The sequence below is a fragment of the Pan paniscus genome, chromosome 16 (genome assembly GCF_029289425.2).
Source record: "Pan paniscus chromosome 16, NHGRI_mPanPan1-v2.0_pri, whole genome shotgun sequence".
Classification (NCBI taxonomy): Eukaryota; Metazoa; Chordata; class Mammalia; order Primates; family Hominidae; genus Pan; species Pan paniscus.
Window position 1 is genome coordinate 57,562,839 of NC_073265.2, and position 15,817 is coordinate 57,578,655.

Below are 15,817 nucleotides of genomic sequence, written 5' to 3' on the forward strand. Positions count from 1 at the left end.
TTTTAGTGTCCAGATGCAAGGCTTACAATTCCCTCCTCATGCTAAATCAGCAAGGCTCCGTTCCTGTTTCAGTTTCAGTTTTGGAACATGCTGTCCTATTTTAGCATGATGTTGAAACTAATAGAATAGACAGTGACACAAAAGCACTGTGCAGATTTTAATGTGGCCAGTTAGGCCTGGCTGTCCTTTGAGAAGAACCTAGTTGATGTTAATACTAACATAAAGATAGTTTGGGAGGTTTTTTTTTTTTTTTTTTTTTAAATTATAAGAAGGAGTGCAGGATAAAAGGCTGGAACCACATTAGCTGAAGGTAAAAGCAAAGACCGGTGTGGTGTTGAATAAAAACAGGGGACCATTCATACTAATGGCTGTATTTAAGTCACCCAAGGCACATTTGGGTGGTGAGGAGACTGCTTGGTGGTGGTGAGGCATGGGTGCAGTGAGTTGTTATGCCAGGAAAGGAGCACGATTAAGCCAGCGGTCTCCATTAGAGGCTGCTTGGCATCCTGGGCTTGAAGCCAGGGGACTGACTCAAGTCTAGTGTCTTATTCTCAGACAGTATTGATGCTAAAACCTTTTGAATACTGATGGAGGTAGGAATTTATCTTGTGAAGACCTCTAGGGATGGAAAGGTCCACACTGTCTCCTAGAAGCCCTTCCACGTGTCCCTAGGCAGAGCTATTCCATAGTGTCTCCATTGTGTTTGCATTAGCACTTTGCCCTTTCCACCTAGATACCTGTCATGTCAAGAAACCATCACCTTCCTTAACAAAAGTAAAACCCAGAAACTCCACTGGGGTTTTTGCGATTTTCTTTGCTGGCTGCCATCAAGATAGTCCCCAGCACAGTTGAAGGGCATCTAAAGACAGGCCTGACAGTTTAAGAAACTGACATTGAAGATTAGAGAATAGCAGAATATTATAGCTATTATGTAATATTAAATCCAGATGGCTGTTCTACAAGTTTAATGTGCTTAGAATTACCTCACAGAGCTTGGATCCATGAAGTCTGAGGAGGAACTTAGGAGTCTGTGGTCTGACTGAGGCAGTCCTGGGACCACTCTTTGAGAAGCGCAGCGCTGCAGAGATCATCTGCTTTATGAGGCACAGTGGGCTTGGGCACAACCCCCTGTTTCTTCATCTTACAGCCTGGATATTCACTTACCTGTTGATTGCAACTCTCAGCCATTAGAGTCATCTGGGGAAGTTGGAAACAAACTTGGCCCCTCTCCCAACCAATGAAATTGGGATCCATAGTGGGTAGGGCCCTTGCAGTGGTCACTTTTAAAGCTCCCGTGGTTCAAAGGTGCAGCCAGGATTGAGAAACACTGCGTTAGCATAGACTTTGCTCCCTATAAGATGCATCTTTGTTTGCTCTACCAGGCACTCTTAAGGCTCATCTTGGATATTTATACTTCAGGGTAAATAGATTCAGAAAGGGAGACTTGATAACAAATTGAGAGGCTAAGGGCCTTGATACAACTCTCAGTTTGTCCACCTTTTGACCACTTAGTTGGTCTTGGTGTAGGTCTGGGGAAGGGTGTGAAGGGACTGTGGAGTTCTGGAATAAGGGCTGCTTGCCTCTGACCGAGAGTCCAGAGGTTGCAATTCAGTGACCTCTGGGCTGCATCTGATCAGCAGGTACATTCTGTTTGGCCTGCAGTGTGGTCACAGGTGGCAGTTTTTAAAAATATGAATGCCAACCTCTAAAAATCAGATATCCATAAGAGCATTCTCTCAGATCTGATGATATTTGATGGACGACTTGGTGCTAAGTCAATGAAAACTTATGAGTGTGGGTTCATTAATTCTCATTTAGTCAGGTTACCCCATTCATAAGAGTGATGACGGAAATGGAATATGATTTAGCAACATTTCCTTCTGATTCTATTAGAAGGCAATGGGTTTTGATACTCAAATTTTAGTTTCACCATTTTCACCTTTTGCTCCACATCAAGCCCTTCTAAGGCTTCACCTTTTGCTCCACATCAAGCCCTTCTAAGGCTGGGCTCGAATAACAGAATCTGGCTTGGGAAATAGCAGTCCTGGGTTTAGTTTTGGTTTTGCTGTGGGAGCCTAGGGCTCTTTCTGGTTCTGAGTGTCCTCATTTATGCAAAAACAAGATCAAATTATTTCCAAGGTTCTACTTACTGGGAATCCAAGACATGAATGGCACAAGAACAGAATGGAGACGCCTTGGCTGAAGTCAGAGTGTAAGACGGTTAACAATGAAACCGGCCTGGAGAAGTCTGGGAGGCTTGAGAGGGAAGAGCTGGAACCAAGGGCAGAAGCTACAGTGAAACATTTAGGTCCTAACCGTCCACACTGGCCATAGATGGAAGGGTGATCTTGGGAGAGGGAGCTCTCCACCACTGGAGACGTCACACGGAGGCCAGGCAGCCACTAGGAGGGCATGTTGTGGGCACCAAATGGTGGATGAGTCCCTTCTGACATGTAGAGGTAGGGGGAGGAAGCAAGGAACTCCCTCATTCTACTTCCTCTCCTTCAAAGGGGAGTATGGCTCACTGTGATATGCTCTGCCCACAGAATGGGATGTCAGTGCTTGGTAGTTTTTAAACACTGTATTTTTAATTTTTCAAAAATACGACAGTAAAGGTCGTACTATGCACAGGGGGACTGATGCCTTTGATGTGTCCCCCTTGCATTTCTACCTCAAAACAAGACTAAGGCATAAATTACTCCACTGGGCACCAGGCACGCCCCTTGTCCTTGGGGCATTATCACTGGTCATACCACTTGTCCTGGGGGCCGGCAGATGAGATATTTGCCACCGAGGCTGCACAGGCTCCGGGAGTCCTTGCACATGCTTTATTCAGTGCATTCCAGAGGGGACCCCTCAACAGTGCTGGCCAAGCCCTTCCCTGTGCACTGGTGGGCATGAGGGAAGGATGGGAGGCAGTGTGTGTGTGTGTGTGTGTGTGTGTGTAGGGAGGGGGTGATACAGGGAGGGGAGGCTCCCTACCCCTACCCCTGCTGCCCAGCTGCAGCCGGGCCAGTGCGTCCATGTCTAGGGGCAGGCTGCAGCAAGAAGACATGTGGGAATGCACAGCCCCAGGGATTGTGTCATCCACATGCTTCCCATGAGGTACCTGGGAACAAAAGTGACCCGGGAGGGTTGGCAGCTGAGAGCAAGGGGCTGCAGCTGGTGGGGGAATGTGTGAGTTGCGGTCAATGTGAATGCACGTGGGTGCAGAGCCTGGCTACCTCTCATCTCAGGACAGCGTCCAGTATCCTGGTCCCACTTGCCTGGCCATCAGTCTCCACATCTCAGAGTCTTTCTTCATCTCCGGCTTGCAGCTGTCACCATCAAGCCCTTGCTCTTGGGTTCATTCTTCGGGAGCCCCAGGGGCCTATCTATGGGGAAGGGAGTGGGTGTGACTTGGGAGCCAATGGAGGGGTGGGATGGGTGAGAGAAAAGGGCAGAATTCAGATCTGTTCTGTTTTGGGTCCTTCTGGAACTAGAGGCCTGGAGTGTGCAGATTGGGTTCGTATTTACAGTCTTCCTCCCTGGGTTTCTCTGGAGGATGGGGATGATTACGAATTCCTAGCACCTTAGTAGCTGGGGCAGCAAATGCCCTCCACAGAGCCTGAGGGAGGCCTTGGCATGGGCCTGGGTGTGTGTAGGGGTGTCCCTTTAAATCCCTAGGGGTCTGTGTTAAAGGTGTCCCAGTCTCCCAGTAGGGCAGTTCCACTTAAAACCAGCTTGAGTTCCATTCTGGAGGGAGCAGGCGCCATTGCTCGGGAGATGAGGTCAAGTGCAAAGCCAGCTGGCTTCCTCTCCACTCCAGCTCGGTGGGGCCACAGGCCTGGGTCTCAACACCACCTGGACTGGTGTCCTGGCCCCCATCAACTCAAAGTCTCCTCTGGAGCCTCACTCCAGCACTTTGGGGGTGGGGTCCAGACCAGGCTCCCTCCTGCGCCTGGCACTTTTAAAGAAGCCGAGCTGTGAGGAGGCAAAGGGAGACGTCTCAGAGGAGGACAGGGTGGGCAAGGCCTGCCCCAGCTTTCCCTCCACTACCTTTCCTTGGGATTCCTCCCTCAGGGCTTCCTTGAGTACCCCAGCTCATTCTGAGCACCCCCTCCTCCAGAATTGCCTCTGTGGACTGGAACACAGTGGATGAGACCATGGGCTGCATGCAAGAAGTCATACTAGTGCCCACGATCTTGCTGTGTGACCAGCCCCAGCCAACATCCCTCTCTGGGCCTCCTTCATCTGTAACAGGAGGAGGCTGAGACCAGGGGTTTGTAACCAGAGCTTCAGAGACAGAGATGGACTTTGGGAGGTTTGTTAACAGCTTGACATTGTGGGAGAAATTTTGTGCAGTTGTTTGTACTTGCTTTTTTTTTTTTCTCTAATAATAGGAACCTTAGTTTTCATCAGGTTCTCAAAGGCATCCACAAACAGGTTAGAGCCATAGTCTGAGTGCCGTCTGTTGGCCCTAACCGCTGTGTCTGCTATGGCGAGGGGTGGGGTGCCAGCTCCCCTGGAGAGGAGAACGTGGCAGCGGTCACGAAGTTCCAGGGGCTGGAGCCTGGGCCCACCAGCCAGGATGCTGCTCCTTCCCTCCCCTGCCAGGGCCCTCACCTTCCACAGTGCCAGGACCAGTAGGGCCAGCAGTAGGAGGCCCCCCAGGGTGCTGCCTACAATGATCCAGATGGGGACCTGCCAGTCCTCTTGCTTGGAGATCTCAAACACGATCTGCAAGGGGAGGGGGGCCAGGCCAACAGCATTACTCTTCTGGGGCTGGGGTGGCAGTCTGGGAGGGGCAGGAGGGTGGAGACAGCTGGCACCTGGTGGGGGAGCTGCATCCTCTTCCTCAGGGGGATACCAGAGGGATGGGTGGACAGGCCAGCCAAGGCCTCAGGACGACCACTGCCTGAACAGCCGACACTGGGTTCAGTGGCCCAGGTGATCCTGCCTCCTTGAGACACTTGCTGCCTTTGGCCTCAGGCCCCCGCCACTCCCTGGATCCTCCTCCCACCACATGGGCTACTCCTTCTCCCTTTGCTGCCTCCGCATCGCCTCCCACACTTCTAAAGGTCAGTGTGTCCCATGGTTCAGTCCTTGCACCTCTTCTTTTTCTAGAGTCACTTCCTGGGTGAACTCAGGGCTGACTTTCCCACGAGTCACAGTAGTCATGGTGCCAAGGCCCATAACACTCTTAGGAGCCCATGAAAATGTTTACATTTCTTTTAAAATTAGAGGAAAAAATGGAATAGAATCCAGCTTGGATAACATTTTTTTATCTTTGTATCGACACGGTTATAAACCATAATTTTAAATACTTCTTTCCTATGGAGGAAGGCGTCCCAAAGGCAAAAGTGGCCAGGGCGTGAAGATCAGAAAGTAAGCCCAGGCCAGCTCCCTCAGTCCTGTGGCTATCACCGTCTACACGCCGACTGCTCTCACATTTCTGTCTTCCGCCTGGATTCTCCGCTGAATTCCAGGCTCATACCGACTGTCTCCTGGCCTGCCTGGCAACTGTAACAGGCCCCTAACCAAGCTCTTAACACCCAAGCCCCCGAAGCCTGCTCCTTCCAGCTCTTTCTCACCTAAGCAAATGGCAGCACTATCCCTCCGCGCTGCTCAGGCCAGAAGCCACGTATCCATCACTGACCCTAACTCTCACACCCACACGGAGCCCAGCAGCAGTCTGTCCATTCTACCTTGGAAACACCTGGAATGTGGCCGCCACTCCCACCTCCTGGGCCTGAGTGCCCTCACATCTCCTCTGGAGACTACAGCGCTGCCCGACTGCCTCCCCTCTGCAGTTTGTTCTTAGCATAGCAACTAGAGGGACCCTTCTAACCAGGAAGGCAGGCCTATGCTCTGCTCTGCTCTGCTCAAGCTCACTCAAAGTAAAAAGTGCAGTCCTGGCCCTGGCCTGCAAGGCCCTCCCCTCTCGGGTCCCACCTGTCTTGCTGACCTCACCTCCTGCTCCCTCTTGCTCTACTCCAGCTTCCGGCCACCTGGCCTCCAGCATGCATGCCATGGCGTGCCTGCTGCAGGCATTGCTATTCCCTCTGCCTGCAAGGGTTTCCCTCACACAGCCACAAGACACTCCTGTGTTCCTCATGGTCTCTGTCTGATGTCACTTTATTGGAGAGGCTTTTCCCAACTCCCCTGTACAAAACAGCACCCCCTGGCACTCCGCCCTTAGATGTGTGCCTTTTTCTGGGTGGCCCTTATCACCAGTTGATAATGTTTATATTTATGTTTATTGCCTGCCTGGAATGTCAGCTGTAGGAGAGTGGGGGCTTTGTCTGTTTTGTCCCTGCTCTATCCTCAGAACCTGGAGCCGTGCCGGGAATGTAGCAGGAGCTCAGCTAACACGTGGAGTGAATGGACCACCTGCAACAGCAGACAGAGCCCTGCTTTGGCCACTGACTCACTGTTCAACTTGAGGCAAGTCACTGTCCCTCCTGCCTCATCTCACATGCCTCGGTGTGCATACCTGAGAGATGGGGGTGGGGACGGTGCCTCACAGTGTTGTGAGGTCTGTCACCATGTTCAGCACACAGCTGGGGGCCAGCAAATGGCAGGGCCCTTATGTGTGCTCTTTCTGTCCCTCAAGGCAGGGACCTGTCTCTGCCTCCCCAGCGCCGGCACCTAGCACACAGCCCAGCATACAGGGGCTTAATTTTGGGGTTGCTGGATTTCTAAAAGAGAAGTGAGGCATGGCCGGGCACGGTGGCTCATGCCTGTAATCCCAGCACTTTGGGAAGCCAAGGCGGGCGGATCATGAGGTCAGGAGATCGAGACCATCCTGGCTAACACGGTGAAACCCTGTCTCTACTTAAAAAAAAAAAAAAAAATTAGCCAGGCGTAGTGGCGGGCGCCTGTAATCCCCGCTACCCGGGAGGCTGAGGCAGGAGAATGGCATGAACCTGGGAGGTGGAGCTGGCAGTGAGCCGAGATCCTGCCAACGCACTCTAGCCTGGGTGACAGAGCAAGACTCCATCTCAAAAAAAAAAAAAAAAAAAAAAAAAAAGTGAGGCATCCAGAGAGTATAGAGGAATTTTTTGGGGGGTTGAGTGGGGGTGGAAGAAGGAAAAGTCACCTAAAAGACAAGCATCAATGTGAGAAGAAGGGTTCTCTCTCTTTCTCTCTCTGTGTGTGAGCAGGGTATGTGTGGGGGAGCGGGGGTGCCTGTACCACACCTCCCTCTCTTGGATGCTGGGAACATTGCAGCATCTTTCAAGATTCGGTTCAAACAGTCTCCAGAAAGCTTTCCGGGGATGTCCCTCGCTCGGAATCGCTCCCCCCCGGGCCTGTGCTCACCCCCAGACTGCACTCACCCATTTATTGTCACTGTTTCCCTGTCTGCCTAATTTATCTCTGTTTCCCCTTTGGGGCCCAAGTCGTAGGAGAGACACCCAACAAATGCCAAATGAATGAACAAACAAAAAAGTTCCTTAGGTGGATCCTGATACCCCTCTGCCTGGCATCCCCCCGCCCTGGCTGTGATTAGTTTTTGTTGGATTGTTTTATAAGGGATGCTTCCTGACCCCGCCTCTTTGCTCTCCAGCATCTCCCTGGGGTGGTGTTGGGAGCTTACTCCGCCTCTGTAATAGGAATGCTTGCCTGGAGCCCAAGCTGGCATTTCTGGGGTGTGGCCAGTGGAGGGCAGCAGCGTTCCATGCCCGGCTGCCCTGTCTATTTCCACAGGACTGGGCTTTGCTTGCTTGCTTTCTTTTACAAATTTATTTCTTTTCTTTTTTCTTCCTTTGCCACTTCTTCCAGGAATGGGCTTTTCTTTAAGACCTCACTTCTCGTTGGGTCTCACAGAGTCTCACTCCTTTCCTGGACCCTGAATGAAGCCAGTGCAATCTGTAACAATCTGCTTTTACGTAACTAACAGAGGCTGACACCGAGGCATCTCCCATCCTTTGGTCTTCACAAATTCAGTTCACACCAGACCTCTGGACCTTCCCTAGTGTTGCCCCTGAGGCTTTGTCTTGCTTTTTTCCCTCTTCTCAGTGGCTGCCCTAACAGCCCACAGGTCTGCCTGATTCTCTCCTGCTGGGACATGCAGCCAGGGGTTGTGGGAAAACTCTATAGAGGAGCACGGCCAACCCTTTCCCAAGCTGTCCGGCCTAAGCCCAGTTCTGCAGGGCTCCCAGGGGCTCACCTGGCGGCTGGGATCCTCCTCACGGAAGATGAAGGGGCTGTGGAACTGCCTCTGCAAGGCTGCGCTGACCATGATTTTCATGGATTTGTACTTGAGCTGTGCAATCAGAGGGCTCATCAGAAGCTGGCCTGGAAGCTTTTCTTCCCGTCCCCTCCCCAGGCAGCCCCAGGTGGAAGACATCCCAACAGCCGCCCCCTTTCCCTTCTTCCTTCCAGCCCAGCCCAGGGGCTCTACTTACTGCTTTTAGGGACCTCAACCACAGGTTCCCCAGTAGATGGAAATTGATTTCCTGGTTGGGGACCAGCCGTATATTGCAGTTGATGGAGACGACATCAGAGTTGCTGTGATTCTGAAAGAGAAGATGGGTCTCAGGGCTGAGCTGCTGGGCTAGGGGAGCAGGGGGCAGCAACACTGCTTGAACGACTGGGGCTCTGCTCCTGGGGGCAGGGGCAGAGGACAGGGGACAAAGAGAAAGTTGGGAGTGGGGGACATGTGCATTGCGTCTGCCAGGGGATGACTGAAGGACAAATGAAGGATGGTATATCTGATGCTCCACTTGAAGCTGTACATTGTGACTGGCCTGGATATATTCCAGGGACAGAACTTTTGTTCAACATTAGGGAATCTATAAATGTTTCCTACCACCATATAAACACATTAAGATAAAAAATTCTATGATTGCTGCAACAGATGCAGAAAAAGTATTTTAGGAAGTCCAACTTCTGTTCATGATAAAAACTCCCAGGGAACTTCCTGAATCAGATAAAAGGGGTCTTCATAAAGTTCATGGAAAATGTGTATTACGGAAAAACTATGCATGGATTCCAAAACTTTTTTTGCACCAAAATAAACTCGTATTAATTTGTTGTAACCTATGTGAACAGGATCTAGTTTGAGGCACTAAGAAAGATAAGACATCAGTTTGAAAAGAGCCCCTATCTGAGCAACATGAATTCTGCTAAAATTGAAGCAAAAACAAACATCAAACTTATGGTGAAACTTGAGTGGAAGAACAGTGAAATCACTGATGCTTTATAAAAAGTTGATGGGGATGATATCACAAAGAAATCAGCAGTTTGCAAATGGATAACTTGTTTTAAGAAGGACTAGAGGGCTGGGCATGGTGGCTCACGCCTGTAATCCCAGCACTTTGGGAGGCCAAGGCAGGCGGATCACAAGGTCAGGAGATCGAGACCATCCTGGCTAACACAGTGAAACCCCGTCTCTATTAAAAAAATACAAAAAATTAGCCAGGCGTGGTGGCACGCGCCTGTAGTCCCAACTACTTGGGAGGCTGAGGCAGGAGAATCACTTGAACCCGGGAGGCGGGGGTCGCAGTGAGCTGAGATCGTGCCACTGCACTCCAGCTGGGTGACCGAGCCAGACTATGTCTCAAAAGAAAAGAAAAGAAAAGAACGGATTAGAGAACACTGAATATGGAGCTTGCAGCAGCAGATCATTCATATCAATTTGTGAGGAAAAAAATAATCTTGTTCAGGCCCTCATTGAAGAAGCCTGACAATTAACAGCAGAACCATTAGCCAACACTATAGACAGCTCAGTTGACTTAGTTTACATCATTCTGATTGAAGAATTAAAGTTGAGCAAAATTTCTGCTTGACGGGTGCCCAATCTGTTGCACCCAGATCAGCTGCAGAAAAGAGCAGAACTTTCAATGGAAATTTTAAACAAGTGACATCAAGATCCTGAAGCATTTCTTCAAATAATTATAACAGATAAAAGATGGCTTTGCCAGTACCATCCTGAAGACAAAGCACAGAAAAAGCAATGGCTACCAAGAGGTGGATGTGGTCCAGTCAAAGCAAATGCAGATCAGTCAAGAGCAAAGGTTGTGGTAACAGTTTTTCGGAATGCTCAGAACATTTTGCTTGTTGACTTTCTGGAGGGCCAAAGAATGAGAACATCTGGTTATTATGACAGTGTTGTGAGAAAGTTAATCAAAGCTTTAGCAGAAAAATGGCTGGGAAAATGTCACCAGAGACTCCTTCTCCACCATGACAATGCTCCTGCTCGCTCCTCTCAAAGGGATTTCAAAAAGTTTGTGGAAAAATGGAATTAAAAGATAAAAATTAAAAATTAAATTTTACTTCTCAACATAAGCCCATCAAGTTCAAGACACTTTTGTAAGCAATGATACCAACCATGTAGTCCATTCTTAAATGACTAAGAGTCCTGGGAATGTAACCATGTCAATACAGTCCTTTTTTTTTTTTTTTTTTTTGAGACAGAGTCTTGCTCTGTTGCCCAGGCTGGAGTACAGTGGCACCATCTTGGCTCATTGCAACGTCTGCCTCCCAGGTTCAAGAGATTCTCTTGCCCAGCCCGAGTCGCTGGGACTACAGACGCCCACCACCACACCCGGCTGATTTTTGTATATTTAGTAGAGATGGGGTTTCACTATGCTGGCCAGGCTGGTCTCGAGCTCCTGACCTCAAGCTCCTGACTTCATGATCCGCCCGCCTCGGCCTCCCAAAGTGCTGGGATTACAGGCGTGAGCCACCGTGCACGGCCTAATGCAGTTTTGTTTACATTATTAGCTGAGGAATAATGGTTGCCCTTTAAAGGTTTTTTTTAAGATTAGCAAACCAAAAGAAGTTAGAAGGAGCCAAATCAGGACTGGAAGGCGGACGCCTAATGATTTTGAAATCCCCTCATGTGTGAAGCCTATAGCAATGATCATATTTAACAATCAAAATAAAAATAAATTCCTTTAAGTAATCATGATTAAGGTAATCCTGATTATTCTGTCATCATCATATCTATTTACCATTGCCCTGGAGGTCTTAGCTAGAGTAATACCTCAAGATCATTTATAATATAAGGATTAAGTGGAGAAACTAACGTTGATGGGAAACCCAAACAAATCTTCAATTAGAATTTATTAGGTGAAAGTTACTAGTGTTGCTGCCGTGCTGCCCACCCCAACCCCAACCCAGCCTAAATCTTTGGCAAAGCCCACTACCCTCAGTAAGTGCTTTGTGGGAGGTACTTGTCTGGGGGAAGTAAAACTAAAACAGGGAAGATTGTTGTCTGGGGGAAGAACAGTGGAAGCAGGGTGAGAAACTGGTATCTGGAGGCAGAGGCAACCCTGAGAATGCAAACTGGAAATGAGCAGGTGTTTTGGGAGGGCTCTGGAAATTGAAGCTGGTCTGCATTCCATCTCTAGGGCAGGAGGCCCCAGCTGACGCAGCCAAATGTCTCCAATACAAGCCACGTGTGTGTTCTGGTGTTCTGGCTGCGTCTGTTTTCTTCCCCTTCCCTCTGCTTCTCTGTATCCTACCGGCCGGCTTGGCCCAGGTGCAAGTCCACTCTCCCCACCCCTTTCTGCTCGTTTGCCTGGCACACCACAGGCTGTGACCTTGGCTTCTCAGACACTCACTCTGTGTGTTTGTCCCACTCCCTGTGAGACGGGGGACTCACACAGGCCAAGAAGTCTTTTCCTCCTTCAGTTTTTTTCTTGGTTTGGGGCTGGGTACATACAGGTGCTCAGTAAGCTCTTATAGGCAAGCTATTGGGTCGGGAGGGAAATGGCCCGTGGAGCGCCAGCGGCGCGCCTCTAACCCCAGCCACTGTGGCTCTCGGTCTGGGGGACACTCACCAGCTGTGGAGCACGACGCAAGTCTTCCTCCACTGGGGTGGGCCGGTACTCAGTGCTATTGCCCCAGATGTTGCAGGACGTGTTCGCCTACATAAAGGACATGGACACACACACACACACACACACAGCCTCACAACCAGCTCTGGCAGACGCAGGATCCCAGAGAGGTTTCTTTTCTCCTCCTCTAGCCCTGGTCCTGGGAGAAGGGAGCTGGGGTCTGGGAACCTGGGGACACATGTAGGGGGAGCGTCTGTCTCCTTCTGTTCCCCTCCCCTAGCCGGCTCCCAAGGCCATCGCTACCTGGTCGGTGAGGAAGTCCCTCAGCTTCAGTAGGCGGTTGCCGCTCCTGGTGGCGATGGGAATGGTGATCTTCATCATCATCCCATGGATAGGGAACAAGCCCAAGTTCTGGATCTGTGGCCAGAGACAGGGAGGTGTCAGTGCAGTCACTTGAGGGGGGCGGAGAACAAGGTCCACAGGGGCCAACCAGCCCCTGGGGGTGGCAATTCCCCCATCAGGCCTGGGAAAAAGGCCCACTCAAGACCCCTGGTATTTTCACCATGGAAGCTCCTAAGCTCTGTCAAATTGTGGCCGGGGACTGCACGGACGAGTGCAAGAAAGCCCTGAGAGGGGATGGGTGGCTGGAAGCTGAAGACAAGTCAGTGGGGATCCTGAGGCCGGAGAGCAGGGGCCACCTGCATTTTCAACTCTTCTTGCCTGGGGTGGGGATTTTGTTGAGGCCAGGGGTGAAGATGGTGACAGCAATGAATGCATCATGAGAGGGAATCATTAATTAACAATTAATTTAATTAATTAAACTCGCTATTTATTACTAAATAAGGAGTGCGTGATTGTTCACCTTCTAGCAGTGCCACATTCAGTGCCAGGGCAGCAGTGATTCCAAGCAGGGCTTTGGAACCAGAAAGACCAGGAATCTAATCCTGGGCCCACCACCGCCTATGAGCTGTGTGACCCTGGGCAGCTTACTAGGCCTCTCTTGAACAAGCCATGCAGGGCTCAGCGTGTCTGAAGTCCAGTATCCAGCTGTCAGCTTGCCCTCAGCTTTCACACAGCCTAAGAGAAGCTGATGAACTTACAGCTGTTCAGGGCTGAGGGAGCTATTGGGGCCCACTATAGCAGAGGCTGCCAAATTGCCTCCTAACTCTAGTTCTCCCACTTTCCTTAGTGGCAGAACCGAGACAAAAGGCCACATTTCCCAGCCTCCCTTATGGCTCAGTCACAACATTCTGGATAAAGAGAGGTCACTGGAAGAGTAAGGAACTGCTAGGGAGGTTCCTTAATAAGGAGGGAGCATGCTCTTCTCCCCTTCCTCCTTCCTGCTGCCTGGAATGAGAACGTGATGGCTGGAGCTGCAGCCATCTTGTACTGTGAGGTGAACTGGAGGCTGGTAAGTTCACGCTGAGAATGGTGGAATAGAAGACCCACTCCTGAATGACTTTGTGAAGCTGCCAACTCTGGACTTCTTTTATGGGAGAGAGTAAACCCTAGTGTGTTTAAACCACTGTTTAAAAAAAATTTAAGAATTTTAGGCAACCACACCCTATCTTCACCCATACATCCCCCACTGCAGTCCAGTTGTTTTTCAAAAGAAGACTGAGAGGCCCAGAGAGGAGAAGTGACTTGCCTAAAGTCGCACAGTGGGTGGGTGGCAGGGTTGAGGCTGGACTCCGGGCACTAGTGATGATTCCACATTCCTCCCCTCCAGGATGGGGGTGCTCAGATCCCATCCTTCCCCCTCTACCCGGCTCCCCTCCAGCCTCACCCTGAAGATGCAGCTGAAGGGAGGCCCGATACCATCGTATCTCTCCAGCGAGCTGTTGGGCTTGAACTCGTAGTGGCTCAGGCTGCTGCTCCTGCAGAGACAGAGGACAGGGCTGTCGTGAGCTCAGTCAGGGCTGGCTGGATGGACAGATGAATGAAAGAGGGAGAGGGCATGTGCCGGCCTCCCCCGGGCCACGAAAAATAGGTTCCCGCTTGTGTCGGCTGGGAGTGTCATGTTGGAAGGATTCTGAGCCTTTGCAGGAATCAGCGCTGCCATGGGTGAGCAATGTCTGCCTCCTGAGTGGGTGGGCGTGAGTCAGAACAGCCAGTTATCTCATCCCTGCCCCAGCGTCTCTGCCTAGGAGTGTAGCTGTTTTCGGAGTGACCATGCCACTGTGCTCCCTTCCACCCTCTAGGGATGGCTGGCGTGGGAGGGCCTGAGCTTCCTCTCCGTATCTGCTGTTCTGCCCTGACTTCTCCATCTGCCCGTGAGCTCTCAGAGGACAGGGGCTGTTTCCTCCATCAGACTGGGGGCCAGTAGCATGCCAAGGGGGTGGGGGTGGGAGCAGTCTGTCCTTTGGGGAAGAGTCTTTTCCCACTGACATTGTTTAGATGTGCTGGCATAAGATGATAACAAAAAGCAGATTGACTTATGATAGATATTATTTCTGTTTTTAAATTCTCTACAGACCATGCATCCACTTGTTGCCTCTGCCAGGGGTGGACGCCTCCCACTGCCCCCACCCTCCCTCCTTGCCCCTGCTGGGAGCTCCCCAGGGCCGGGCCTGTGTCTCCTTCCTCTAATTTGATATCCCCTCCCCACACTGAATGGGGGTGCTGCACTCTCTGACCCATCAGGGACACTCTTGGCTCCATCCATAGTCCCTTAGTGCTGGGGTCTGGCCCTATTAGGGCCCATCAGAGGGTGCCCCCCCCTTAGGCCTCCCTCCTCCCATTCCCCATGCCTTCCCTCTCCTGGGGCCCCCGGAGCCCGGCCCACCTGGTGAAGAGGACGTCAGCCTCGTATTTGAGGTGGAAGCGTAAGGGGGCCACGTTGTCTTCCTTGGTGCTGTCCCGCTCGTTACTGTCACTGCAAGGAGAGCCAGGCGGCAAGGTCAGGAAGGGGCTCAGCCAGCACAGGCAGCAGGAAGGGTCTGAGGCAGACTGTGGAAGGAGCACACTGGCTTATCTGGGGCTGATGGGCACCAGACAGGCCAGACAGGGAACCTGAGGCATCTCCTAGGAGAGGAAGGGCCAGAAGCGGGGATGGATGACACCAGCTCTACCTGCTGCCCCTTTAGGTAGAGTCAGGGGAGGGCTCTGGGCTGGAGCTGGAAGGCCTGTGCCTGGTCTGGCATGGACTGGACCCCAGCCTGTTTGCCTCCCTCACCCAGACGCCCCGTCTGTCTGGTGGGCCAATCCTGCTGCCTGCTGGACTCTCAGGGGCTGTGGGAGATGACACCTGTGGCAAAGGTTGTGCCCACGGAGGAGGGATGGTGAGGAATTCACAGTAGAGTCATTCATTTATCCCTGGACTGACCGGGGGCAGCTCCTACAGGTCGGCCAGGGGCACTCTGCTGCCACAAGAAGGCTGGGAGTGAAATTCAGAGACATCTTCTGGGGGGGTTCTGTCCAGTGTGCCTCCCTTTATATCTGAGCACCATGAACTACCAGGGCAAATCATTTTAGACATAAAAATGTACAGTTCTTGCTTGTTACATAGACTGAGTTTGATTCCCTTTGGAAGCCTTACCCCAAGATAGGGGTTTGGTTAGAAAAGGGAGACCCAACACACACAGATGTGCCTCCAGAGCCCCCTCCTACACACACTTAATTCTCAGACACCCCCCACAGCTGTGCCAGAGACACTGCTCTGCAAGTGCGCTCATTTCTCCTGTGAAGTCGGGACTGGGCTTTCTAAGAGCAGGGCAGAGAGCAAGGGAGGCCTCGCCAAGTTTGCCACGTGGTGTGTGAGAATTCTACCAGGATGCACAATTCATTTAACTGTAGCTGGGACGCGAGCACGTGTCGGGTATGAGTCCCCAGCGCTTATGTGACCTCTGACCTGCACGTGTGTGTGCTGGAATGTTAGTGTTCGGTTTGCCTGGGGTATTTATTTCTTAGCTAAGGATTTTTGCCATTTATAAGGCTCCAGAGTGGACACAATCCCTCTGTCCTTCCCCACACAGAGGTAATTCTGCAAAAAAGAGAAGTGTATTTACTACTGACACAAAGTGATTCATGGGGTCAACATATAGCAAGCT

The 15,817-nt window shown here is 51.2% G+C and overlaps 1 protein-coding gene across 3 annotated transcripts in view; it reads right to left on the reverse strand.

Annotated features, from left to right (window-relative positions):
- Positions 1-2,566: 2,566 nt before the first annotated feature.
- ITGA11 (integrin subunit alpha 11) overlaps positions 2,567-15,817 on the reverse strand; it is a 129,154-nt gene continuing 115,903 nt past the window's right edge. The window contains exons 23-30 of one of the 3 annotated variants that reach the window (XM_034939013.3): positions 14,554-14,643; positions 13,555-13,645; positions 12,072-12,185; positions 11,772-11,858; positions 8,391-8,501; positions 8,153-8,248; positions 4,606-4,719; positions 2,567-3,963 (exon numbers count right to left, since the gene is read on the reverse strand). In XM_034939013.3, coding sequence (XP_034794904.2) covers positions 3,892-3,963; positions 4,606-4,719; positions 8,153-8,248; positions 8,391-8,501; positions 11,772-11,858; positions 12,072-12,185; positions 13,555-13,645; positions 14,554-14,643 — 775 coding nt within the window. In that variant the 3' untranslated portion in view covers positions 2,567-3,891. Of the gene's footprint in view, positions 3,964-4,291; positions 4,720-8,152; positions 8,249-8,390; positions 8,502-11,771; positions 11,859-12,071; positions 12,186-13,554; positions 13,646-14,553; positions 14,718-15,817 lie in introns of those variants that run through there. The other 2 variants (XM_063596749.1, XM_063596750.1) reach the window with 2 other exon arrangements.